The sequence below is a fragment of the Puma concolor genome, chromosome B4 (assembly GCF_028749965.1).
Source record: "Puma concolor isolate L17-30 chromosome B4, mPumCon1.1.hap2, whole genome shotgun sequence".
Taxonomy (NCBI): domain Eukaryota; kingdom Metazoa; phylum Chordata; class Mammalia; order Carnivora; family Felidae; genus Puma; species Puma concolor.
Genome location: NC_141673.1, coordinates 143,036,582 through 143,063,117, shown reverse-complemented (window position 1 = coordinate 143,063,117; position 26,536 = coordinate 143,036,582). Strand labels below are relative to the sequence as shown.

The 26,536-nt window shown below is 44.7% G+C and overlaps 1 protein-coding gene across 8 annotated transcripts in view; it reads right to left on the bottom strand.

The window, feature by feature from the left end:
* Window positions 1-26,536, bottom strand: part of DIP2C (DIP2 acetate--CoA ligase C (putative)) — a 415,544-nt gene that overhangs the window by 30,765 nt on the left and 358,243 nt on the right. For 7 of the 8 annotated variants that reach the window (XM_086715073.1, XM_086715079.1, XM_086715076.1 and 4 more), the window contains 2 exons: window positions 22,651-22,819; window positions 20,478-20,648 (listed from right to left, as the gene is read on the bottom strand). In XM_086715073.1, the coding sequence (XP_086571199.1) occupies window positions 20,478-20,648; window positions 22,651-22,819 (340 nt within the window). Of the gene's footprint in view, window positions 1-7,498; window positions 8,804-20,477; window positions 20,649-22,650; window positions 22,820-26,536 lie in introns of those variants that run through there. The other variant, XM_086715077.1, reaches the window with a different exon arrangement.

The following is a 26,536-nucleotide window of genomic DNA, read 5'->3' as shown; positions in this document are numbered from 1 at the left end:
GCACACAAAGCCAGACTGGAAAGCTATCACCGCTCAACACGGAGGCGGGGCGAGCCTAGAAAAACAGCAACGGTTCCAGGTTTAAAACAAGGGCTCCCTGCTCCTGTCACTGCCTCCCACCGGTATCTACGGCTGCTGCCTTCTTGACAGGGAGCTGACGTAGGACACGAAGAAAGAACCAGGTAAAGGCATGTGCGCTTCAAAGGAACCCAGGACTTGGGATCTATTCCAGCCGAATGCAATGTTTTAAATAAATCCCTTCATGATTCCTTGAATCGCAAACATATTTTTTTTTATTCTCAAGTTAGTGAACATACAGTGCAGTCTTGGCTTCAGGAGAAGAACCCAGTGATTCACCTCTTACATATGACACCCAGTGCTCATCCCAGCAAGTGCCCTCCTTCATGCCCATCACCGAGTTAGCCCATCCCTCACCCCCCCCATCAACCCCAAGTTTGTTCTCCGTATTTAAGAGTCTAACTGGAGCAAAATAAGCCCATATTCCCTCTAAATTATTTTAATTCACAGATTTTGTTGCGATGGCTCAAGGCAGTATTTCGGAGAACAATACGTATGACTAGGAATGAATTTTCCAACTTGTATAAGCACAGAGGGAACAACTCAGCACCAGGAGCAAAAGCGGTGTACTACATCAACGAGGGCTATGGGAAGGGATAGGTAAAGGGTTAGTATATAGGTGTTTCCAAACTTCAAAAGCCCTAAGGTACACAAATTCGAGATTTCAAGATACGTATGAGGGACTGTACATCTAGCAAAGTTTCCTCACTGTCACAAAATTAATTTCACTTTGCCAAAGGATGCAAGCTGGAGCTTTAAGGAGATCCCAAATGGGTAAAAGTGCCCTCAAGAATTTAGAGATCATCAAGCAGAAAGCACCAGCAGGAAAGAAAATGCACCCATTCCAATCGAGCTTATTCAGAAATGAAAACAAAGCATGTTTAAATCTTAAGTTATATTAATCAGGAAAAAGGACTCACTCTAAGGTTCCACTGTACAATAGACATGTCACGTACAGACATATTCATACTAAAAATCATTTTTTCTAGAGGTACAGTTATCAGTCAGGCATTAAGCACTAATTGAACAAATGAGTTCTAACTCAATGTCAGCTAAAGATATACAGACTCACACCCTGAACAAAACCCGAACAAGGAACTTACTTTGAATGCTTCAGCCAGGCAGCGCTTAACTGATAAGCAACTCACACACCACAGTTAGCACAATCTAATATTAGCACACAGCCCCTTAAAGCTGAAAGTAATAAATTCCTTAAAGCCTAAGGAATAAATTGCTCACTGGAAATGTGTGGAACAGTCACAATTCCAAAGCACTGATGTTGGGCATATCTACTGTGCTGCGTGTTGGAGGAAGTTTTCCATAAACGGAGGTCATGGAAGGCAGGTTCCCGGCGTGGGTTCCGGGGAGCATGCAGGGGCATCTGAGCACAGCACAGGGGCTCATCACTGGCCACTCTGCCAGCTGCATTTGGAGTAGGGTTCCTGCCTGCAGGACCCCAGCCAGGATGTCTGGCCCTCCAAGCAAATCTGTGTATTAACAATGATTTCTTCAACATTTTAATTGAGGTATAATTTACACAGAACAAAATACACAGGTTTTTCATATTTGGTTACGTGAATTCTGACAACTGTATACACCCCTGTAACTACCACCCCAGGCAGTGTATACAAATTCCCTCACTCCATACCCTGAGAGGCTGCAGCTTTGAGATTTCTAACACCAGAGACTAGTTTAACCTGTCATTGGACTTCATACAAAGTAATACAGTGTGCACTGAGTCTTGCTTCTTTCACTGAACATGAGGATTCTGGAATCCTCCATTGCACCAGCAGCTCACTCCTCCAAGTTCTGGGCGACGTATCATGTGAGTATGTCCTCTATCACACATTCTTGTATCCTGCTACCGTTGAACATTTGGGTTATTTCCAGTTCCGGGCTGTCATGAAAAAGCTTGTACAAATGTATTTGTACAAATATGTTTGTAGACGTGTTTTAGTATCTTTTGGGCGTGCACGGAGACATGCTGGCTCACGGGGCTGAAATGCACTTATAAAAATCGCTCGATGTGTCTCCAACCAGCAATGAATAAGGATTCTAGTTGGTTCGCAGCTTTACCAACATTTAGTGCTGTCAGCCTTTTGGATTTTAATTATTCTGGGAGGTGAGAAATGGAATCACCAATTTTTTTTTTTTTTTTCGTAGTGAAAAATCACAATTTCAATTGAATACGGCATGTTATGCTTTGACTCGTTTCCTTTTTCTTCGAGGTAGGAAGGACTTCAGGAATTACACAGAGTATGGAATGCTTCCCAGATCCACAGGTCACCCCGCAGGGGCTGTGCTCACCGGTTTGGTATTGTCCTGATTTTAGAGCATGTGCTGTCTACACAAGCACACCACGGGGTTGTTATCCGCACTTTCCTGATGACTACAGATGCTGACCATGTTCTATGCACTCATTGGTCCTTTGTACAGCTCCTTCTGTGAAGTGCTCATTTGAGCCTTTTGCTGCTTAATAGGTTTCCTTTTTGTTGTTGCAGTTTTTAAAATATATAAACACAAGTCCTTTGTCAGATATGTTATTACAAATACACTTTCCCAGTCTGTATTTCTTCTATTAATTTTCTTTAATATATTAAAATTAATTTTAACTTTGATAAAGTCCAGTAAATTTCCTTTTATGCTTAGTGTTTTGTGCCCCAACAAATCTTTCTATATCCCACATCATAGTCTTTTTGTATCTCCTTGAAGCGTTATTCTAATTTTTAAACATTTATTCATTTTTCTTTTTTTTTAGTTTTTTTTTTCAACGTTTATTTATTTTTGGGACAGAGAGAGACAGAGCATGAACGGGGGAGGGGCAGAGAGAGAGAGGGAGACACAGAATCGGAAACAGGCTCCAGGCTCCGGGCCATCAGCCCAGAGCCTGACGCGGGGCTCGAACTCACGGACCGTGAGATCGTGACCTGGCTGAAGTCGGATGCTTAACCGACTGCACCACCCAGGCGCCCCACATTTATTCATTTTTGAGAGAGCCTGAGTGGGGGAGGGGCAGAGAGAGACAGAATTCGGAACAGGCTCCAGGCTCTGCACTGTCAGCACAGAGCCCAATGTGGGGCTCGAACTCACTAACTGTGACTTGACCCAAAGTCGGATGCCTAATCAACTGAGCCACTCAGGCGCCCCTGGAAGCTGTGTTCTACAAGTTTCATTATGGACGTTCATGTCTATGATCCACCTAGAGCTGAATTTCATGTATTGTCCGAGAAAGGGATTGAGGTTACTCATACCCATATAAATCTTCAGTCGTTCCAGGGCCATTGGTCAAAAAACCTTTTCTTTCCCTATTCAGTGGACTTGGTAACATGGTGGGTCTATTTCTGGATTCTTTTTTTTTTTTTTTTTTCAGGTTACTTTGTTTTTGTTGTTTTGCTTTTCCCTGCAGGTCTCCCTCGATGCCACTATCACATTGTGTCGATCACCACAGCTTTAGAGCGAGTTTTGAAATCAGATAGGTAAGTCCTTCCAACACCGTTCTTTTTCAAGACTGGTTATCCTGTTTTGCAATTCTGTAACAGCTTTAGAACCATTTTGTCACTTTCTTCAGGAAAACCTTCTTAGATTTTGATGAGACTGATCAATTTTGGAGGGAAAAAAGTCATCTTAAAAATACTGAGTCTCCCACCCCATGAATATGGCGCATCCATTCATTTATTAGAATTTCATTTCTTCCAGCAATACTTTGTGATTTTAGTGTACACCTTTAAGTGTACCTTTCATTCTTAAGTACTTGCGGTTTTGGGTATTACTATAAATGGCATTTTAAAAATTTCATTCTCTGGTTGTTCATTGCTACTCTATAGAAATACTGTATTTTTGTTGTATTTTAAATGCAGTATAGTTAACATATAGTGTTGTATTAGTTTCAGGTGTACAATACAGTGATTCAACAGTTTCACACAATACCTGGTGCCCATCACAAGTGCACCCACCCCCACCTCTCCTCTGATAACCGTCAGACGCTCTCTCTATAGTTAAGAGTCAGTGTTTTGGGGGCAACCTGGGTGGCTCAGTCAGTTAAGGGTCTGACTCTTGATTTTCACGCAGGTTGTGATTTCAGGTTGATGGGATCGAGCCCTGAGTCAGGCTCTGCACTGAGCACAGAGATTGCTTGAGATCCTCTCTCTCCCTGCTATCCCTCCCCTGCGCCCTTTCTCTCTCTCAAAATAAAATTCTGTGTTCTGGGTTGTCTTTTCCCTCCCCTCGCCATGTTAGTTTGTTTCTTAAATTCCACATATGGATGAAATCGTATGGTGTCTTTCTCTGACTTATTTCAGTTAGAATACCCTCCAGGATCCAACCATGTTGCTGCAAATGTCAAGATTTCATTCCTTTTTATGGCTAGTATTCCACTGTTTGTGTGTATGTACATATATACCACATATTATCTTCTTTATTCATCTACTAACGGACACTTGAGCTGTTCCCATATTTTGGCTACCGTAAACCACACTGCCATAAACATCAGGATGCACAGAAATACAATTTTTTATGTCTAAACTTAAAAAGATTATTTTTTAATTTACATCCAAGTTAGTTACCGTACAGGGCAACAATGATTTCAGGAGTAGATTCCTTAATGCCCCTTACCCATTTAGCCCATCCCCCCTCCCACAACCCCTCTAGCAACTCTCTGCTTGTTCTCTGTATTTAAGAGTCTCTTGTGTTTTGTCCCCCTCCCTATTTTATTTTTGCTTCCCTTCCCTTATGTTCATCTGTTTTGTATCTTAAAGTCCTTATATGAGTGAACTCATATATCTGTCCTTCTCTAATTTCACTTAGCATAACACCTTCTAGTTCCATCCACATAGACGCAAATGGCAAGTTTCATTCTTTTTGATTGCCGAGTAGTACCCCATTGTGTGTGTGTGTGTGTGTACATATCACATCTTCATCCGTCAATGGACATGTGGGCTCTTTCCATACTTTGGCTATTGTTGATAGTGCTGCTATAAACATGGGGGTGCATGTGTCCCTTTGAAACAGCACACTGCATCCTGTGGATAAATGCCTAGTAGTGCAATTACTGGGTCATAGAGTAGTTCTATTTTTAGTTTTTCGAGGAACCTCCAGACAGTTTTCCAGAGTGGCTGCACTAGCTTGCATTCCCACCAACAATGCAAAAGAGATCCTCTTTCTCCACATCCTTGCCAACATCTGTTGTTGCCCGAGTTGTTAATGTTGCCATTCTGACAGATGTGAGGTGGTATCTCATTGTGGTTTTGATGTGTATTTCCCTGATGATGAATGATGTTCAGCATTTTTTCATGTGTCAGTTGGCCACCTGGATGTCTTCTTTAGAGAAGTGTCTATTCATGTCTTTTGACTATTTCTTCACCGGATTATTTGTTTTTTGGGTGTTTGATAAGTTCTTCATAGATTTTGGCTACTAACCCTTTATCTGATATGTTGTTTTATCAGATATGTCTTCTCCCATTTCATTGGTTGCCTTTTAGTTTCGCTGGTTGTTTCCTTCGCTGTGCAGAAGCTTTTTACTTTGACGAGGTCCCAATAGTTCATTTTTACTTTGTTTTCCCTTGCCTCTGGAGATGTGTTGAATAAGAAATTGCTGTGGCCAAGGTCAAAGAGGTTTTTGACTGCTTTCTCCTCAAGGATTTTGATGGCTTCCCATCTTACATTTAGGTCTTTCATCCATTTTGAGTTTATTTTTGTGTATGGTGTAAGAAAGTGGTCCAGGTTCATTTTTCTGCACGTTGCTGTCCAGTTTTCCCAGCACCACTTTCTGAAGAGACTGTCTTTATTCCATTTGATATTAGTTCCTGCTTTATCAAAGATTAGTTGGTCATACATTTGTGGGTCCATTTCTGGGTTCTCTATTCTGTTCCATTGATCTGAGTGTCTGCTTTGGTGCCATGTATAAATTTTATTTTGTGTCTTTGTAACTTCACACACTAGCAATTGTAGTTTTGTAGTTCCATGGGAGTTTTTACATTCACTATCCAGCAGTCTGAAAAAAAACAAACTTTAGCTCTCCACTTCGAGAGTTTGGGTTTTTTATGCCTATCACATTGGCTAGGACTTCTAGTACAATGCTAATGTTCCTGATTTTAGGGGAAAAGCTCTCAAAGTGGACCACTGAGTATGAGGTTCCAGCTTTTTTATGTTTTAGCTCAGATTGAATAATTTTCTCAGATTGTCTTCCTAGTTATCCCATGAATGAGCACTGAATTCTATCAAATGCATTTCCTGCATCTATGGATACATCATACTATATTATTTTTCTCCTTCATTCTGTTAATATGAATCACACTGTTTTTAAATGATAAAGCAACTGTGTATTCCTGAGCTACAACATGTTTGGTTAGGATGCACTTTTAACTTAAAAAAAAATGCTTATTTTGAGAGAGAGGGAGGGAGAGGACGAACAAGGGAAGGGGGGAGAGAGAGAATGAATATCCCAGACTCCAAACTCAGCACAGAGCCCAATGTGGGGCCCATGACCCAAGCCAAAATCAAGAGTTGGATGCTAGACTGACTGAGCAACCCAGGTACTCCTGATGTACTACTCTTTGTATATGTTGCTGCATTTAATATGCTAGTATTTTGTTGAGAATTTCTTTCATGTGGGATACTGGCCTGGATTTTACTTTCTGGGAATTTTTTTTAATGTTTGTTTATTCTTGAGAGACAAAGTGAGACAGAGCATGAGCAGGGGAGGGGCGGTGAGAGAGGGAGACACAGAATCTGAAGCAGGCTCCAGGCTCTGAGCTGTCAGCACAGAACCTGATGCAGGGCTCAAACCCATGGACTACAAGATCATGACCTGAGCTGAAGTTGGATACCTAACCAACGGAGTCACCCAGGCACCCCACTTTGAGAATTTTTGTCAGATACTGGTATTTAGGTTATGCTCCTTTCATAAAACATGTTGGACAGTGTTCCATTTTCCTCTTTTCTGAACAAGTTTTTCTAGGATTGGTATTTTTTCTGTGAAATCATCTGAGCCTAGACATTCTTTTTTTTTCTCTCTCTCCTGTCAAGGTTTTGGATTGTAGATTCACTTTCTTTCTTGTATATACTAAATTACCTTCTTATAATTACCTTCTCCATCCCTGCAGTATTCTGTTTTGAAATTAATATTGCTAGATAATCATATAGCCACTTCAGCTCTCCTTTAAGGTTAGTATGGTACAACTTTTCTGTCCTTTTCCTTTTAATCTATTTGTGTTTAAAACGTGTTTGTCTCTCTGCCAAAAATAAATAAGCATTAAAAAATTTTTTTAAAAAAGGGAGCACCTGGGTGGCTCAGTTGGTTGAGCATCAGACTTTGGCTCAGGTCATGATCTCGCAGTCTGTGATTTCGAGCCCCGCGGCGGGCTCTGTGCTGACAGCTCAGAGCCTGGAGCCTGCTTCAGATTCTGTGTCTCCCTCTCTCTCTGACCTTCCCCCACTCATGCTCTGTCTGTCAAAAATAAATAAACATTAAAAAAAATTTAAAACGTGTTTGTTGTAGGCTACATATAGCTAGGTTTTGCTCTTTAAAAATCCAATATCATGATCTCTGCATCTTACTTGGGGTGTTTAGACCATTTATATTTATTGAATCACTAACGTGGTCAAGTTTAAATCCATCTTTTTTTATTCATTCCATCTATATTTTTGCCCTTCTTTTCAGACTTGTTTTGTATTTAGCATTGCTTTATAGGTGCATTTTATCTCCCTTGTTGGCTTATTAGTTTATTACCTGCTTAAAGAAAACAAAATTCATGGTCACTTTTGGGTTTATGGCACACACCTTTACCACAGCCTACCTTCAAGTGATATTATGCCACTTTATGTATGGTAAAGAAACCCTGTGACCTTATACTTCCATTTCTCCCTTCCCAACCTCTGGACAGTTGTCATACTGATTTTCACATATGATAAATTACCATTTCTGTATAAGCCATCGATAATCTTCTAAAGAGATTTAAGCAGTGCTAAAAGTCTTATATGTTTACCAATGCAGCTGCCATTTCCAACACTACTCATTTGTTGTACGGATCCATATTTCAATCTGGTATCATTTCTTTTCTGAAAGGATTTTAATATGTCTTCCTGCGTGGGTATGCTGATGGTAAGTCCTCAGCTTTTTTTCCTGTGGCTAAAAAAAGTAGTTAGCCTGTGTTCTTGAAAGATATACCCACTGAGTGTAAAATTCTAGGTTGATAGTTCTTTTCTTTCTGTAAAGATGTCCTCTACTGTCTTTTTCACATCATTTCTGATAAGGAATATGAAATGATCCCTATCATTGTTCCTTTGTACGCAACTTGCCTTTCCCCCCATCTGGAGGCTTTTAAGATATTCCCTGTAACACTGGTTTTGAGCAACGTAAGCAGTTTCCTTCAGGTTATATTGGAGGTAGCTGAGCTTTGAGATTTGTTCCATCAAAATTAAAATAGTTCTTCATATATTTTTTTCTGGGTACAGACTCCTTCTTCCTCTTTCGGGGACTCCAAGCTTCTTATTTAAGTCACCTAAAGTTATCCCACAGTTCACTGATGTTCTTACCATTAAATTTTTTTCTATGTTTTATTTTGCAAAGTTTCCATTGCTATGTCTTCAACTTCACCAATACTTTCTTCTGCCATCGATTCCATCATTATATTTTTCATCCCAAATATTGTAGTTTTCCTTTCTAGAAGTTCAATTGGCTTTTTCCCCCTCTTTAACATTCCATGACTCTTCTTAACTTTTTGAATATCTGGAACATAGTTAAAATAACTCTTTTAGTGTCCTTGTCTGTAAATTTAACATCTGCATCAGTTTACTTCAGTTTTGATTGACTATTCTCTCTCCTCACTGTGGTATTTACCTGTTTTGTGTAATTTTTAATAGTATATCAGACATTTATTAAATTTGACCTTACTGGGTGCTGGGTATTTTTTTTAATCCCTATAAATCTTCTTGAGCTTTGTTCTAAGTCAAATTACTTGGAAAGAGCTTGATCTTCCTGGTTCTTGCTTTAAATATTTGTTAGGTGGGACCTGACCAGTGCCTCATGAATTATGAGATTCTCAGTGTAGCTGCTGGGAACAAGCAGTATTCACTACAGTCCTTTTGGCTGGTTCTTTCATGGTTTTGAGTACTTTTATAACAGGATTGATGCTGACTGGTGTTCAGAGGGATACTTGAGGATGCTCTACAAACACTTGAGGCAGGTCCTCTGTGAATCCCCAGAGCTCTCCGTGTCTCTCTCCTCTGCAGCACCCTGTCCTGTTACCTGTAGCCACCTTTGTCTCCTCAGACTCAGCTCCATCTCTCCACTCAAAGAGCTCACCAGGCTCTGTCTTCCCTCAGCCCTTGTCTATTGTGCCCTGGAAGCTGTCTCAAAGCAGTGACCTGGAGAAATCACAGGGCTAACCTTGCTTCTCTCAAGGCTTTTCCTTCTTTGTTCCCTGGTATCTAGTGCCATGCTTCGTGTATTTGACCATTCTTTGCTTGTTTCAGGAGAGAGGGTAAATCTGGACCCTGCTATTCCATCTTGGCCAATAGAAGAAATCCCCAACCCTATTACATGTACTTTCCCCCCTCCCTCACTCCTGATCTCTCAGATATATTTAGGTATAATCTGCATGCAATAAAATTCATCCTTAAGTTTACAGGTTGATTGAGTTTAGCCAATATATAGTCATGTAACCACCATCACAGGACACAGAAAAGTTTCATCAACCCAAAAGTCCCTCCTGCCTCTCTGCAGTAAATTCCTTCCCCTGGCCCTCAACACCTGGCAACACTGATCTGATAGTTGTGCCTACAGTTTTGCCTTATCCAGGATATCATGTACACACTCAAACTCATACAGTATGCAGACCTCTGTGTCTGGCTTCCCTCACCCAGAAAATTGTTCATGAGGTCCATGCTGTTCCCTGCAGGAGTCTATTCCTCCCATTCAATAATAGAACAATGACAGTAATGATGATGATGATGATGATGATGATGATGATGATGATATGTTGCTGCATAAACAGACTACAACCTGCCCCTTGTCCTCAGGTAATAGATATGTAGCTGTTTCCAGGTCTTGATGATTATGAACGAAGCTGCTATACACGTTGTGTGTAAGCCCTGAAGAGGATGTACACTGTCACTCCTCTTGGGTGAACACCCAGGAGAGAACTGCTGGGTCATATGGGAAGTCCATGTGCAACCATACAAGAAACTTACAAACTGTTCTCCAAAGTTGCTGCACTGTCCCACACCCCAACCGTGATGCACAAAGACTTCAAAAATTGCCCCAGCCCTTGCCAGCACGTGATATTATTCTCTCTTCTCCTAGTGATCAGTATTGGTAGCAGTTTGCCAAATTTATTTTTGTAAAGAATCAATTTTTAATTGTACTGAGTTTTCCATTTGTCTGTTTTCTATTTAATTCATTTCCACATTTTTATTTTCTGTTTTCAACCTTGGGTTTTAATTTTTTTCTCTTCCCTAGAGTTTTTAAGGTAGAAGCTTAAATAGATTTTAAACTCTCCTCTTCCCTAACACAAACATTTACTGCTGAACACTTCTTTAGGTGCAACCAACAAAATTTGTATATTTTCATTAACAATCCTTTTAAAGTGTTTCCTAATTTTTCGCATGACTTCTCTAATTCATGGCTTATTCATAAGTGTGCTAATTTCCAAATATTTCAGGATTTTCTGGCCATCTTCCTATTATTGATTACTAGTTCAATTACATCACAGAGAATATACTCAGTGATTGCAGTCTTTTAATATTCATTGAAAATTGTTCTCTAGTCTTTCTCGGAGAATTTTTCAGGTTTGAAAGAAATGTCAACTCCACAGATGCTGGTGTCTGAGTCTGCTTGGGCTGCCATAACAAAATACCACAGACTGTGTGCCTTAACAGAAACTTATTTCCTCATGGTTCTGGAAGCTACAAGTCAGAGACCAAGGAACCGGCAAGGTTGTGTTCTGGTGAGTGCGCTCTTCTAGACTTGCTGACAGCTGCCTTCTTGCTGTGTTCACGTGGCTTTTCCTCACTGTGTGTGCAGGAGGGTGTAAGCCCTGAGTTCCCTCCCTCTTGTAAGGACACCGACCCTATTAGATTAACTCCCCACCTCTAATGACCTCCTTCAGCCTTTATTACCTTTTGCGGGCCCTCTGTTTAAAGTCATAACGGGGTTAAGGCTTTAACATGTGAATTTTGTGGGGTTACAATCCAGTCCATAGAAGTTGAGTACAGTGTTCTTAAACTTCCGTTACATCAGGTTAGGCCACAGTGTTGTTAAAATCTTCTACGTGCTGATTTTTAATGGGAGATGTAAAGTCTTCAATTATGACTCTGAATTTATCTCCCTTCCCTCTGAATTCTGTCAGTTTTGTTTCACGTATTTTGAAGCTCAGTTTTTGGGTGCATATGCATTTAGGATTTTCGTTTTACTGGTGAATTGACCCTTTAACTATCATGAAATGGACACCTGTTCACTTTTTGGTAACCTTTATGTCTAACACATTGTTTTTTGTTTTGTTTTAAATTCAAGTTAGTTAACATACAGTGTGGTATCTGGTTTCTGGAGTAGAACCCAGTGATCATCTCCTACATATGACACCCAGTGCTCATCCCAGCAAGTGCCCTTCTTAGCACCCATCACCCATTTAGCCCATCCTTCCACCCACCTCCCCTCCAGCAACCCTGGGTTTGTTCTCTGTAGTTAAGCGTCCCTTACGGTTTGCTTCCCTTTCTGTTATTATCTTGTTTTTCCTTCCCTCCCCCTCTTCCTGCACCCCCCCCCACCATGTTCATCTGTTTTGTTTCGTCTTTTGCAGACTTTGTGTTTACTTTCAATCTGTCAATACCCTCAAAGTTACGGTGTGCTTCTTGGAACTACATACAGCTCAATCTTTTTAGCCTGACAATCTCTGCCTTTTAACTGGCCTACTTAATTTACATTTAATGTAACTGTTGATGTAACTGTTTCCTGGTCCCTTTTGTTTTTGTTCCTCCTTTCTTCCTTCCCCCCGCCCCCCCACCGGCACAGAGTATTTTGGGTATAGCGTTTTATCTGCTCTATTGACCACTTTGTTTTAGATGTTGAGGTAGACATTAAAAGTTGCATAATTTATCACAACCCACCTTCACATAAGATTGCTTTATGACAATGAACAGCAGCGTATTTCTGTCTGCCTCCCTGCCTGCCCCGAGGTTTGTTGCCCCACGTGCTGCTTCTACTCAGGCTCAGAGGCCTCAACTGTCTTTTTGTGCGTTGGGTAGTTAATAGTCTTTAAAGAAATGTAAGGTGTTTACATATCTATCCAGTGATAGAAAAAAGATCAAACATTTACCTGTGTTTACCTTTCCAAGCATTCTTCCCTTCCTCCTACAGGTCTGAGCTGCCTCGTGTGATTGCTCTACCTGAGCACCTCAGCCAGACTTTGCTGAGATGATGTCCCTCGGCTCTGCGCTGTCTACAGAATCTGTTTTCTTCCCAAGAGGCACTTTCACTGGATAAACGGTTTTAGCACTTTAAAGATAGCACTCCACTGGATTCTGACTTGTATTGTTTCTGTCTTTTCTTGTCCTTTGTGCATTTTATAGCTGCTTTAACACCATCTCTAATGTTGGCATTTGATGAGGATGCGAGCAGGTGTGTTTTTACTTACTTGGAGCTCACTGAGATGTTGAGTCTGTAGGTTGACACCTCTCATCAGTCCTCACCATTATGTATTCAAACTGCTCTTTGTCCCATTTCCCTCCCCTGCTGGGATCAGACTACATGGAGTCAGACAACCTGAGGTCACCCCAGAGATCTCAGAGACCGGTCCATTTTGTATCTTTCCTTTTCTCCTTGTCTTTCAACTTGGGAGAGTTTCTACTGATTGGACCTGAAGTTTACTCACTGGCCCTCTCCCCTGCTGCTGGAACCATATGGAATCTTCTGTTCCTATGTCTGCAGCTTACATTTCTAGCATTTCCATTTGCTTTTTTGTAGTTTCTGTCTTTTGGTGATCTCTTCACGCCAGGTGTATACCTTTTCAATTAGATCCTTTAACATACATTTCATAGTTATTTTAGAGCTGCTGGTAATTCCAGCATGTCTGCTCTACTGACCATTTCTTCTTATGACCACATACTAGATTTCCTTTTCTTTCTGTATGTCTTTTGGTTTTTTACTGTAAGGCAAGCATTGCATTTAAAAGACCAGTGGAGACTGAAGTAACAAACATGCTACTCCTGGAAAGGGCACACCCTTCTCTGACCTCGTCTGGGTGTCTCAGTGAGTATGCTGCAGGTGGTCTGGGCTCTCCCAACAGCTCCAGTGAGGTGCCATTCAATGCTGGCTTCATGACAGGGCAGGACCAAGAGTTGGAATCTGAGACTCTGGACACCACCTTTTTGCCTGATGAGGTGGTTCTCCCTTCTGTCCAGCCTCTCCCCAGCTGTCTCCATTCTGGAGCCCAACGTCCAGCCTTTGGAAGGCAAATGTGCCGTGTTTGGTGAAGGCCCAGGGGGCTGAGAGGCACGTGCTCCTGACACACCTCCATCTTCAGAGTACAAGAGTACTGCACCCAGCAGCGTGGGGCTGCCCAAAGGAAGGTACTCGATTCCTGCTCTCTGCTCAGCCCTCAGTCCCTCTGCTTCCCACCCACGGAAGGCCCACAGCCTCTCAGAGGAAATGGTTTCCCTTCCAGGGCCTCTCCTGAGGCTTCAGAATCCTGCTGCTTTGCTTTTACTGGAGGCCTGAAGAACCTTAGATGATTCTCTCGGCTCTCCTGCCCTGCAGACCCCTCTGGACAGGGCTGGTGCAGGGATGCAGAGTGACGGAGCCGTGCTCCTTGGGATTTTCACCCTCCTCCCCACACCACATGCCACATCAGCGCTCTGGCTGGTCTCTCTGGCGAATTCCTCCTGCCGCTCCTGTGCCAGGATGAAAACTTGGGTCTCTTCTCTCCACAGAGGACTTCGGTTCATTGACGCTTCTGGAAGCTTCAGCTCTCTGATGGATCATAAAACCTTTTAACTTGTATATATTAACCGGATTTTTTTAATTGTTAGGGTTGGAATGTGACTTCTACAGCCTAGTAAAAAATGGAAGCCCAGACTTCTTTTTAATAAATGTCTCTTTTACTAACATCAAGCAGAGCCGGTTTCTGTGGTTGGTATTAAGCATTTGATTGAATCAGAAATTGGTATCAGGAGTGGCCGCAGTGAGAGACCGGCAGGGAAATGAGTGGGTCTGTTAGGGCCAGAGGTAGTGAAAATCTAGCTCACGTGCCAGGCCAGACTGTGGCAGTCCGTGCCGCGTACTGACTAACCAGTTAAGTAGCTAACTTTCACCAAGGTCAGCAAACCCACGTGCAGAGAAGAAGCCTGCCTGCTTTTGCAGAATTTCCCAGGAACACAGCCATGACCGTTGGCTCCCATGCCACCTGCTTCTGCTTGGAGCTATGCTGGCAGAGCAGGGCTGTGCAGACTGGCCATATGGGCCACAGGCCCAGGCTGCCTGCTCTCAACCCTGCAAGACAAAGTGCTATGAAGGCTTCAGGACAGACGGCTGCCAGTCCCCCCAGCGTGAAAGCATGCAGACTGGGAAGCAGGGTGGCTGTGTCTGTGAGCGCAGCTCAAGTGGAAGGACCAACGAGCTCCTAAGCCCATGTTCCTGGTTCAAGGCACAGGCTACAACCTAGAACTTCCTGTGACTGATAATGCACCAACTCAAGCCAAAGTGAACTGACAGTGAGGTGGTCACAGGTATTCACCCGCAGGTGGACAGCCCATCAGGGTGTCTGGGACCCTACGCTCTCCCTGTGGTTACCCCCAAAGCTCCAGAGTGTCCAGAGGGGAAGACACACGTGGAAAGCGGCAGGTCTGACGCCAACTGCCTGTCACCGTGGTCACTTCATGCCTAGCACACGCCCAGAGCAGCCCTACAGAGGGACGCGTGAATGTGCCTCCCCTGTCCCTCCGCCCATGATCCTACAGAGCCCGTCCGTCCGTGGTGGTGGACTTTACAACCTAGTGCATGGCTTCACTATCAGCAAGGGAAGGGCTACCACCTAGAAATAGCTCAAGTGCCGACGCTTCAGCTCATTTCTTCTTTGGACAGATGGTGGGTGTGTTACTACTGGTTCTAAAAGTGAAAGCCACGTTAGGAGAATTTTTTAGGGGGCAGGCGACATGTAAGAACGGGACAGAGAGTATGTGCTGATTTGGCCAGACAGAGGGATAGGCTGAAACAGCAATCAGTCACCCCTTTTGGTCACCAACCATCTGAACCCTTTTCCTGTATTTGGGGGACCCTCCCCCTACCTTTGGATCTGTGAGGGATACAAGGCCCCCGTTCTGTGTAGTAACTAAGAACGGCCCACACTGTCCTCCCCACCACCCCAGAAGCCAGCATGTGACCAGGTAACCGTGTCCACTCATGGCTCCAAAGTCTGAGCTCCCTGCAGATGTGCTGGAAGTGGGGCTGGCATCCAGGACCAGCCGCTCAGTGGTGCAGTTTACAACACCAGTGTCCTCCCAGGAACAGCGCTGGGGCATGAGCTATTCCTGGGTGCACGGTCCCAACCCAGGTCCTCGAGCTCCTGGGCTGCTTGTGAGCATGACCCATGGTGTCTCGGTAAATGCATTTTCATTTAAATTGCCAAAGAAGGTTCCTGCTGTGTGCAAATCAGAACACTGACTGGTGCACTGGTAACCAGTACAGGTCCATGGTCTCCAGTGTTCATCTTCATGATCTGGGACAACACAGATCAGCAGGAAAGGGTGTGTGAGTTTCCACTGAATATGACTAATTCCAGGGAGCATACAACCCCCTACGGCCCCTCGTTTATTTTTATTTTGCTCCATCTAAAAGCACTGGAGGGGGAACAATGAATTGAGAGCTCAAATTAATGAAAGTATTATAGTTATTAATTTTAGTTTGAGAATTACTTAAGATTTATATTGCCCTCTGAGCTTCCTGTTTTTTTTTTTTTCCTTTCCAACAATCAGTGACTTCACTTTTCATTATCACACTGGCTGTATTTCTCCTGCATTTGTGAGTTTTAAGATTTAAGGTTGGCTATAACTGTCACTATTGATTTAGTCCCATACAGCTACTTATAATGAGTTTTCCTCCCAGATAGTTAATTGTTATTTTTCTAAAATATAATAAAGATCAAAGTTTCTGTTTAAGGTGACTTTAAAGTCTTAGAAAAAAGATGACCTCATCTTCCCTCCCTTCTTTCTGCTGGGGAGGAGAATGCTCAGCTTTCTGTTGCAGTGAGCTAAATTTCTTACTCGAATACAACCGAAGACCTTTCAGCTTATATTTCTGACAAGAGCAACTGTGACTGGAGGTGACGTCTTTTTCAAAAGAGGTTAATAAGCACGTGACACTTCCTAATAGCACTAAGTGAAATTTAGGTCAAACTTAATTAAACTGAGAAGTCATAATTTGACCTAATGTCCGCTTCTGTCATAGATTTAACAAATCCAAACCGTTTTAAAGCTGTTTTTATGGCTAAAGATTCTGGGAAATGTCATCTCTAAGTATAAAAAATGGCACATACTTCTGCGTTTCTTTCTTGTCTACAATATACCAGTATTTCGTGTAAAATCCAAGGCAGCCACACTTAATTTTATGGGTCCATTCTGCCACCACTGAGCTAGGACGTGGAGCTCAAGGGGGATGTGCCAAAATAATTCAAGTGGCAGGTCCTGCCTCGGAACAGTAAGCGGGTAAATAAATCACTTGGCTTCTGAGACGGAAGTGCTGAGTCAACAGCATGGAAATTATACCTCAATTTTCTATTTTTATGATGGTCTCACGTCGCAATTTTTTATACTTGCGCATTTGTATATTTGACAATGATCCATCTGTCAATCTTCCTGATTTTGTCTTAAATCATGCAGGGCTTCATGCAGCAGTGTAAGCAAGCGGCCAGCACTGCTCTGAGCTGCCCAGACGCCTTCCCTGTAGGCCCCCCACCCCCACAGCAACAGACTGGAACGCCTCCCTCAGCGGCCTCCTACCCACAAAAACACGGCTTTCACAGTGCCCGATTCAGGTCGCACGAAACAGCGGGTCTGCCTTAAGACACTAGAGAGGAGGACACCATTAGAAACAACTCAGGTTCTCCTGGTGTTCACTGTCCGAGCCTGCTTGGATCATGTGGTCCGTGAGCAGTGAAGGCCCTGTCTCTACCTCCCTGCTTGGTCGACGGGGGACGTTCACTTAACTTGTCTGAGCCTCAGTCTCCTCCATCTGAACAAAATGATGAACTTACCCCCAGTGAGGTGTGGGGAGATCCAACCAGATGCTACCTGGAACCGCAAGGCCCAATACTCTGGTCAGAGAACGCGTGTGTCCTGAGGGTGAACGTCTTCTCGCCTAAGTTGCAGGCCCGGGACCTGCGACCTGAGCTAACTACACTGAGGGACAGGGAACCCTTGATTCTCGCTGGCAAGGGAGAGCTACAGCCAGGCCATGGCTTCGATCTGGTGGACACTCACGCCATGGGCTCACTGCGGAGGGGACTCATCGCTGCCACAGAACTACTTCACACCGGAGGCTGGACTCTTAACAAAAAACCGCGCCTGGTTTCTCCAAAGTGATCGGTATCTGCAGCTAAAGGGATCGAATTCTGGTCTTTTGATAAGGTTGAGTCAGCTCTGAGCATCAGCCGTGCGACCACATGAGATACTGCGCGGGGCTGAGTCCCTCACTGACTGTGGGACCAGAAACTGTTTACAAAGGGGTAAGCCGTGGCAGAAGGCGTCAGGTGTGAGGGGTGAAGTGCCACGGGAGGTCAGAGCAAGGAAAATACTTCCAGCTCGAGAACTCAGAGGGCCACGGACAGAGGTTTTTGTCACATGAAGATGGCAGAAGTGCAGTTCAGGCCAAGAACAGCACAAGTCGCGGTGCCCAGGAGTAAAAGCATCAGACTCTGTGGTGGAGAATGGCCTTTAGTGTAAAACTGCAGAGTTGGGAGGGATGCTTGGGGCTAGATGACGAGAGTCAGAGCGCTATCCGTGAAAACCATTCTTGCAAAGTAAAAACGATCCCCTACCCTGTATCTCCATGTAACGTTAAGACCCCACTGTAGTCTGCAGTCATAAAAACCTGTCCACCGTGTGACTCGGCCTTCCCCCGAAGAGCAGGGACCCCTTCTGAGAGTGGCAGGTGTCCCCACAGAACATGGCCCGTGACTGCACGGCCGAGGCCCCACCCCATCTGGCAGTGTCCCTCCCCACCCACTAGGCACCTGGCAGAGGGGAGGCGCCTTCCCGCTCCCGCCGGGGCCGGTCTAGAGGACGTCGTGCCAACTGGCAGGCCCACAGTGCGGACGGCCGTCAGTCCTCCTGAGAAGGCGTGCCAGACAGTAACGCGTCAGCGGAAGACAAGCGTCCCCGCTCAGCGACTGCACGTGTGCTGCTGGTTCTGCCAGTTCTGCTCCGAGGGGAAAACGGAAACGCCCCACGCCTTTACACACTCAAGTCCAGTATTTGGAACTGAGGGAGGATTACAGCTTTTTGTGCTTTCGATAGTTTTACACCAAGGCATTAATGGTATTACTTCTGGGTAAATGGAATTATGGACTTAATCATTTATTTACCGGCTAGTCTGTATTTGCTGTTTTTCTGAAATACTCCTTTATAAAAATATTCAACCCGTAAGAAATTCAGAAACGTTCAGGGTATTTCCCTTATGTGTGTAAACATTCATAAACTTCAGTGTTGTGTGTTTGACAAATCTCATTAGGCACTTGTGGGTCAAGCCCTACAGAAAGGCCGTGGGAGCGGGAGCCATGGGTGTCCCCTCGGACCGTGGGCTCTGCTCGCAGCCGTCCCCCACGCCTGCTGTAACTTGCGCTACGACTCATGGAAAACTAATGTTTCCACTGACCGGCCGTGCCTCAGGCTTCTGCCTCTCTGGCTTCCTGGGGCACTTTGCTGAGATACCACCTGCTGGGGGGGGGGGGGCTTCTTTGACCCCCGTGTCCAAGTCGCTTCACTTACTGAAAAAGCCTCTGCATGTTCACTCTGTACCTCACTGATTATAAGGAAATGCCCAATGAGGGTACAGTCTGACTCAGGTGACTCAAGGCTCCTTGCCGTGTGGGGGCCCTCCCTTGAGCTGCAGGGACACTGCTGTGTGTGAAGATGGGGTGCTGCCTCCTCAAAGCCAGAAAACCCCTCCATCCTGAAGCATACCTGGCCCCACGTGTTTTGGCAAGGGACCATGAGCCTGCATTGCTTTTTAGGATACGCTTGATCTCTGCCGACTTTCACTGATACTAACCATTCAGAAAAAGGAAAAGTGGCTGAATATGAGTTGAGAATAAAGCAAACAAACAAGTGGAAAAAAACGTAAAATGTACGAAAATATTTCAAGATGCTGCCAAGATTCCAAACTAGCACCATGCCCACGATGGCAATGCCCCTCTGGATGTAGTAGAAAATTAGAAAAGAAAAAAAGAAAGAAATAAAGAAAGAAAAACCCATCTGCAGCTAATGTTTCTGAAGCAATCACATCAGACCAGTCACATGGCAAGAGGCCCTCCTTGGCCAATATCTGTGGCAGAGCAGCACCCAGAGTGCCGGTGAGGACGCGGCCGCCCCGGAGCTTTCTGAGGTCACCCGTGGGGGTGACTGTGACCTCTGGGGTCAGAAATGCAGGACAGTGGGTGGGCAAGTCGGGAGGAGACCTGTGTCAACATGCCCCCTTCCAGCACCTGCTGTGACTGGCGTTTCTATCTCTCAATATGTTCGAGGAACAAAGTCTACAGCTGTGCCCTGTGATGGAATTCCTATGTGGCTTCCCTGTCCTCGTGTTCAGGCAGCCCTGACCCGGGACAGAATCTCCACAGATGGGTGTGCCAGTGTTCAGGGTTCAAAGAAAGAAAGGAATAGTGAGGATGGTCACAGGTGGGCTTTTAGCCACAGTTGCCACAAGAGTATCTTACGAGGACTGCCTCACACCCATGCCACAGAGGTGCAGCCAATCACGACTGATCACTTCCAGACTGCCATCCCAGCAGCCAATTCCCAAGTCTGCTAAAGTACCTGGCATTCTTCCTACAGAAATTACTGCCTGTACAGGATTTCTTGCCACAGTGAAACCTGTGTCTAGTATGGCATCTTTACAAAGCCTGACTTCAGGAGTCTGGGCCAACTGCTACTCACGTTAACAAAAGTTAAACTGTTTCAGTACAGAATAAGTTCTACGAATGCTAGTTATGAGTCATGGCTACTGACAAACGCAGAGTGAAAAAAAAGAAAAAGAAAAAAAACCACAAACAAGTGTGTACCAATCACATGCATTTGATTAAAGCGTGTCTTGTACGCGTAGCTCAGCGTCGGCCAAGGAGACTACCCCCACTACTCTGTGTGCCTGAAATTTACAAGTCACTCTGACTGGGGCACTTAGGGATCCATGAACCCACCTGCAAGCAAATGGCCAGGTTCACTCTGCAGCCGAAGGAGGTGCTCACGGCCCGCGGGTGGAGACCCAGGTCTTTAAAGAGCTTTGAGAAAGACTGGGTGAGCGCTATCCGAGGCCGCTCCTCTGCCACGACCACACAGGTCCGCACGCGGGACAAGTCCAGGCCCCGTGCCTAGAAGCAAGGACAGCGGTGAGACGTCAGCCTTTCAGGGCTCAAGGGTGTGACCTTCTCAACCAGATGGGTGGAAGTCACACACACTCCACACAGATACTCACTCCCGGGGGCTGGTGTCCACATTGCTAATTAAACTGTCCTAGGACATGCGCGTGGAAAAAGAAATCATTCAGGTACCAGATTATCAAAGACGCCACCATAAACAGATCTTAAAAACCAGCAAGATGCAGCAGCAAGCAGCACGAGGAGGCCAAGCAAGGTCCTGGACAAAGTAATTGAGGGACAGGGTGTGTGGAAGCAAGGGAGCACCCGGACACACGCCTGTAAGACACGGGTACACAACAGCACACGCTGCCCATGAGTGAGAAACCCTGTGTTTAATGTAACAGTGGAAAAGACACATTCCTTCTGGGTCCCATGAGACTTAAAAGGTTACGCCAAATTCTCACAATTAAGAATGTCTGAGCACACCTCAGTTCTGCGCCAAATCCAGTGAACTGACCTGGAGGAGGGCCTCCCATGAGGGGAGCACGAGACTCTGTGCGGAGGGCGCTTCCCGGCTGGGCTGGGGGCCCGTGGGGTGGAAGGAGCCGCGTTTATGTGGGCGGCGGGTGGCGAACGATGGTCTCCAGCAGAACATGAGCAGTGGGAGGACGTGCGGCACAGGCAGAGCCACGCAGCCCTCCCGGACCCCCCCCCCCCCCCCCCCCCCGCACAGTGGCCTGAGCACAGGGCACGGACACAGGCTCCTGAACAGTGCAGGAGACACCAGCTCAGGTCACTCTGGCACCGGGAGCTCGTGCACAGATAGGACCTCACAGACAAAAATCACACAGAAAACATTAAAACTGGGTGATACCAACGATCGTTCACACAGTTGCGTGTTTGGGGCGGCAGTGCAGCCTGCGTCTCGAGATGGCGGACCTGGATGGAGCCAGACATTCCAAACAGGGCTCCAAAATTCATTAAGTGTAAGAACTTGCTAAGGGTGCCCAATTTCTCTGTCACGTAAGTGTCCTCATCTTTAAAATGGAGACAGTAGTGTTTCCACTTCACACACCCGTTGTAAAGGTTAGATGAATCAACACGTAAAGTGCTTAGAAAGCACTCAATTGCGTGATCATTCGTGAAAGGTACTCCATGATTTTATAAAACAATACGGGTGGATGTAAGTGATAAGCAGGTCTTACAAATTTCTTTTCCTATATATATTTATAATTTCAAGAAATTACGCCTTTATTTACATAACTTAATGTGAATGTTATCTCGTATTTCTTTTCTTAAGCTTAATGCATTAGTTCTAAACAGGAAAACAAAATTCAGGATATAAACGTATTGCATAAGTATTTATATATACTTATTTATATATACAGACAATTTACGTACGCCCACGCACACACACATACACGATATAACCTATATATACAAAAAAAAGATATAAGCAATGGATAGTATCAGAATATAAATCAACACAGGTGTATGACTATTCTCTCCTCCCTCCTTACTTGGATGATGACTACTTCATTTACCATGAAAATATGTCTATCAAAATGTTATTGGTTTAAGTGGAAGGAAATGCTAATATTTTGATTAGGATGCACACCTATAAATCAGGGTGATCGAGGAAAACAAAAACGAACAGCTAAATTCAAATTATCACTTGAACACCAGCATCACAGTAAAATTAACTCCACGGAACAAGGGAATTCACCAACAGAAGAAAAGGCAATTTAGGGCCTTTCAGGCAGACCTAATGGAATCACAGACGACAGTGCCACACACCCTGACCTATAACTCTTGGTGGCAGTGGGAAATCATCTTCTAAACTAAGGTTTTCACATGAAATCAGTCTTGGAAGCTTCTGGTGACAGCGGATTATATCTCGGTTTTTGTGGACAATCATTTTAGCACCAGCAAACCCTCCCCATGCCCTCTGACAGCGAGCTTCCCTAGGATGCTGGCAGGTGTTCCCCTGGAAGCCGGGTGACAGGCTGCTTACCTTGAGTGATTCTGTCTGTGAGCCCAGCCCCTTGGTACAAAGTTCCATCACTGAATAGGAGCAGAACGTGTCCCGGACTTTGTACTGACTCACGGCAAGAAGCCACAAGGCAGGGTTGGTTTCCAGCTCAGAAGGCGGGATGAGAATGGACTGGTGCCCAGAGTACACGCTGCAGAGACAGACAGAGGGGCCGGGTGAGCAGGGGGCCGCAGACATGCGCTCGGCCCTCCAGGTTTGCAAACACAAAATGAAAGCGAGCTCATGGAGACACAAAAGAACTATAGGAATCATGGTTCAGTGGCTGCCTTTTTGAGCACTCATCTGAAAATGTAAAAGCGGAGAGGCTGTTACATTTCTCCCAAAGCCGCTACCTTAGCAAAATGCAGGAAACGCGGGGATGAATTTATAAAACTGTATGCTTTCTTTAGCGGAGCGTCTAATCAAGTCCTTTGTCCATTCTTCTTAGGTCATCTCTAGGCCCAACGTGGAGCTTGAACTCATGACCCTGAGATCAAGAGTCACACACTCCACTGATGGAGCCTCCAGGCCCCTTGTCCATTTAGTTTTCAACTGGCTTTTATTGCATTACTGATTGAGGAATTTTAAACCCCAGTATGTTGAAACCAAAATTCAAGACGTGCGAGAGTCATCCGACGGTGAGTAATTCACATGCACACACACGCTGTCGTAAAGCTGCACGGCTTTCTCTTTTACTTCATTACTTAACAGTAACCTGGAAGCTGGGAATGTTCCTTAATCTGATCGCCTAGGAAGGAACAGCACAGTGAGTAAAAGAGAGCACCGCCATACTCCGTTTCAACAACCATACGCCATTCACTATGTGCACACACGCTGTATCGGCTGCACTCGGGCATCTCCGAGCTCACTCAACTGCCACTGTTACTTTGGTGAGTAACAAAGTCCCACGTAAACCAATCTTCCCTTTCAAATGAGAGTACTTCCTCCAGGGAGGAACAAATACTGACTCGAGAGAGTGGGGAGAAGCGTGCGGAGGAAACCCCACATCAGGAGCCGTGGCCCCACCACATGCCTGGGCATGCCAGCAGAGAAGTGAAAATCATAAGCAAGAACTTAACAAGTAACTGATACAACCTTTGGATGCATTAGAATCAATACCACTTAAAAGACCCTGTTTTTGCTTCAGAAAGCGCTTTAGTCCATCACTACGTACCCCTCCGACGGTCCTTCAGGAAGGACCTGCTGTGATGCAGTGTGACAACTAAGGGGCTGCCCGGCAGCTGCCAGGGCTCAGGATGGCATGACCCCCCCACCTTGACCTGTGACCTCTCTACCCTTCACAGGTGTGGCCCCCACACCTTTCTGCTAATGCCAACCCCTGACAGCTTTCAGAGGTCATACACTGCCAATATGGAACATTTCATGAAGAATACGGTCTTTTTAGACCAACAAAACGGGTTTGCTGGCAGATGGGTTCTCAAGGCAGATCCCACAAATCTTACATCCAAGACATGTGTTTAGAAACTGCTCATTAAAGGAAGACAGGATATGTAACCACATCTGAACACAGTGACATCTGTGCGGAGAAGCAAACGCACACGCCAAAGTACCAGCACAGGTGGCACACATAAGTGGGACGAGGGGTGTTTTTCTGGCCCTTTATTATTTTCTAGAATACTCTCATTCATTTCTATAGAATGTAACACACACACACACACAGACACACACACACACACACACACAATCTCTAACCCGGAAACATCCAATCATACATTTCTTATCAAGATGACAAACCACGGGAAGTTGGGAGTACTTCAGTACTTCTAATGGAGAACTATTTATCACAACATGAGTCGACAACCACCGTGTGTGGGAAGACAACCTAAGTGTTATTTGAGGAAGGAGGCGTGATAGCCAAGTGGGAGCAATTTTTTTTTTTTTTGGAGAGAGACAGAGACAGAGAGCACATGGGGGAGGGGCAGAGAGAGTCCCAAGCAGGCTCCATGCTCAGCACAGAGCTGGACTCTGGGCTCGATCCCACGACCTTGGAATTGTGACCTGAGCCAAAACCAAGAGTTGGATGCTCAACCAACTGAGCTACCCAAGTGCCCCAAGTGAGAGCAGCTTTTTAAGAGATAACTTTATTAATGAGAACGTTTGGATCTTTCTCAATCCTTCCGAGTCAGTATGAGAATAGACACTCTGTATTTAAAGGGTTAACCAAAAGTGGGACTAGAATCAGAACCAGTTCCGAGCTGATTTTAGATGAAATTTCAAGAGCTCTGAGGATCCACTACTGTTCTTAGTAACCAGGAGAAAAGAATAGCATACGCACAACTTTGAAGTTTCCTTTGAAATCCTGCCGATGGGGAAGTTTTGCCGGGCACGCGGTGACACAGAGCGAGTGGCACACCCCAGTGGGTCCCTAGTTAAGGTGCAGTAAGTTACTTCTATAGTCAATGTCACAAAGTCACTGAGGACCCACTCTGATGATTATAGTGCTCTGAATTCTGTCAGGCTTTCTGTAAGATTTGTCCTTGGGAAGCTAACTTAGGTCATTAAACATATTACTCGGGAGATCAAATAACATCACCACAAACCTACCTGCATTATGAAGCCCAGGCACCCCGTTTCTGCAGCTGCTTACAAGTTGTCCACTACAACTGCAAGTAACAACCCATCACACATTTCTGTACAAATGTGGCCTAGAGTTTGCAGTCTGTGAAAACAAACTTTTCCAGCAGTTCTCCTATACAGAACTGAGATTCTTTAAAATGAAAGTTTCCCTCTGGTTTAGGAAGTTGGCACGTCTTGTGTTCTCACTTTTGGGGCCTATTTGTGCTATTTTCAAAGTAACCTTCCAAGAATTACACACTTGGGGTCTGACACCAACCAAACGTCCCCATTTGCTGTACTAATATGTCTAAGGGCCCACTGATACCACCGACCACTCTTAGACATGTTTTCCCAGGGGCCATGAGGCACAGCGCTCTCCTCTCTGCTGCCAAGACCCTTTCCTAGAGGCGGGAAGCCCCTGAAAATGGGGACACATAGCAGGAGGGCATTGCCAAGTGGCCTGACTTGATGGAAAGTGATGTTTTGTTCGGCAACTCTGGGCACAGTCTTACTTTCTGTCCCTTGTATCACAGAGCTCCAGAATCAACTCACACACACCTGCTGTTGTCTGAATTACAGCCTTTCTTGGGAGATAATGTGTTAATTCCAGTCAAAAGCCTCCAGGCAGCATGAAACAGGAAGAAATAAAAATAATGGAAAACGTACCTCCATGAAATTAACATTAGAAGAACCTCAGGGGCAAAACTGGGATCAAATATGGGATCATACAACAGCCAACAGCCTAAGATCTAATAAGCCTGCACATTACGAACCTCATAAATGATAATTATCCACTAGAAAGCAAGCATCTCACTTCTTTGAGAAGTGATGGGGCACAGTTTTCTGTTAACAGCAAATGTTATTCAACCTGTTCATGAATCAGGCTTAATAATACAACTTAACTAATTTCCCTGCATGATTTTTATTGCAGCTCAAATTTACACAGTCGCTGTTCCTCACCAAGGACTTTTACGTTTTCAGCGCCAGGTTCCAAACACGGTCAGTGACGTTTGAGCCACACATCTTAGGGAATCACGATGCAGGTAAAACCTTATGATGATATTCCTTTTAATGATGGCAATTTATCATTTCCATATTGTTCCCAGGGTTTTATTTTACAAATACTATCGTAGGGAGAGTCAAATGCAGAAAATTAAATACAAAGCATCCATGAGTAGTTTTCTCAAGAATACACATCAGGACAAGTGATCTGCTTCCTCTGAACCATTCACACATGAAAGCGCTGGGTCCCTGTGCGGAATTCAAAGCTAGAGAATGCCAAGCACACTTA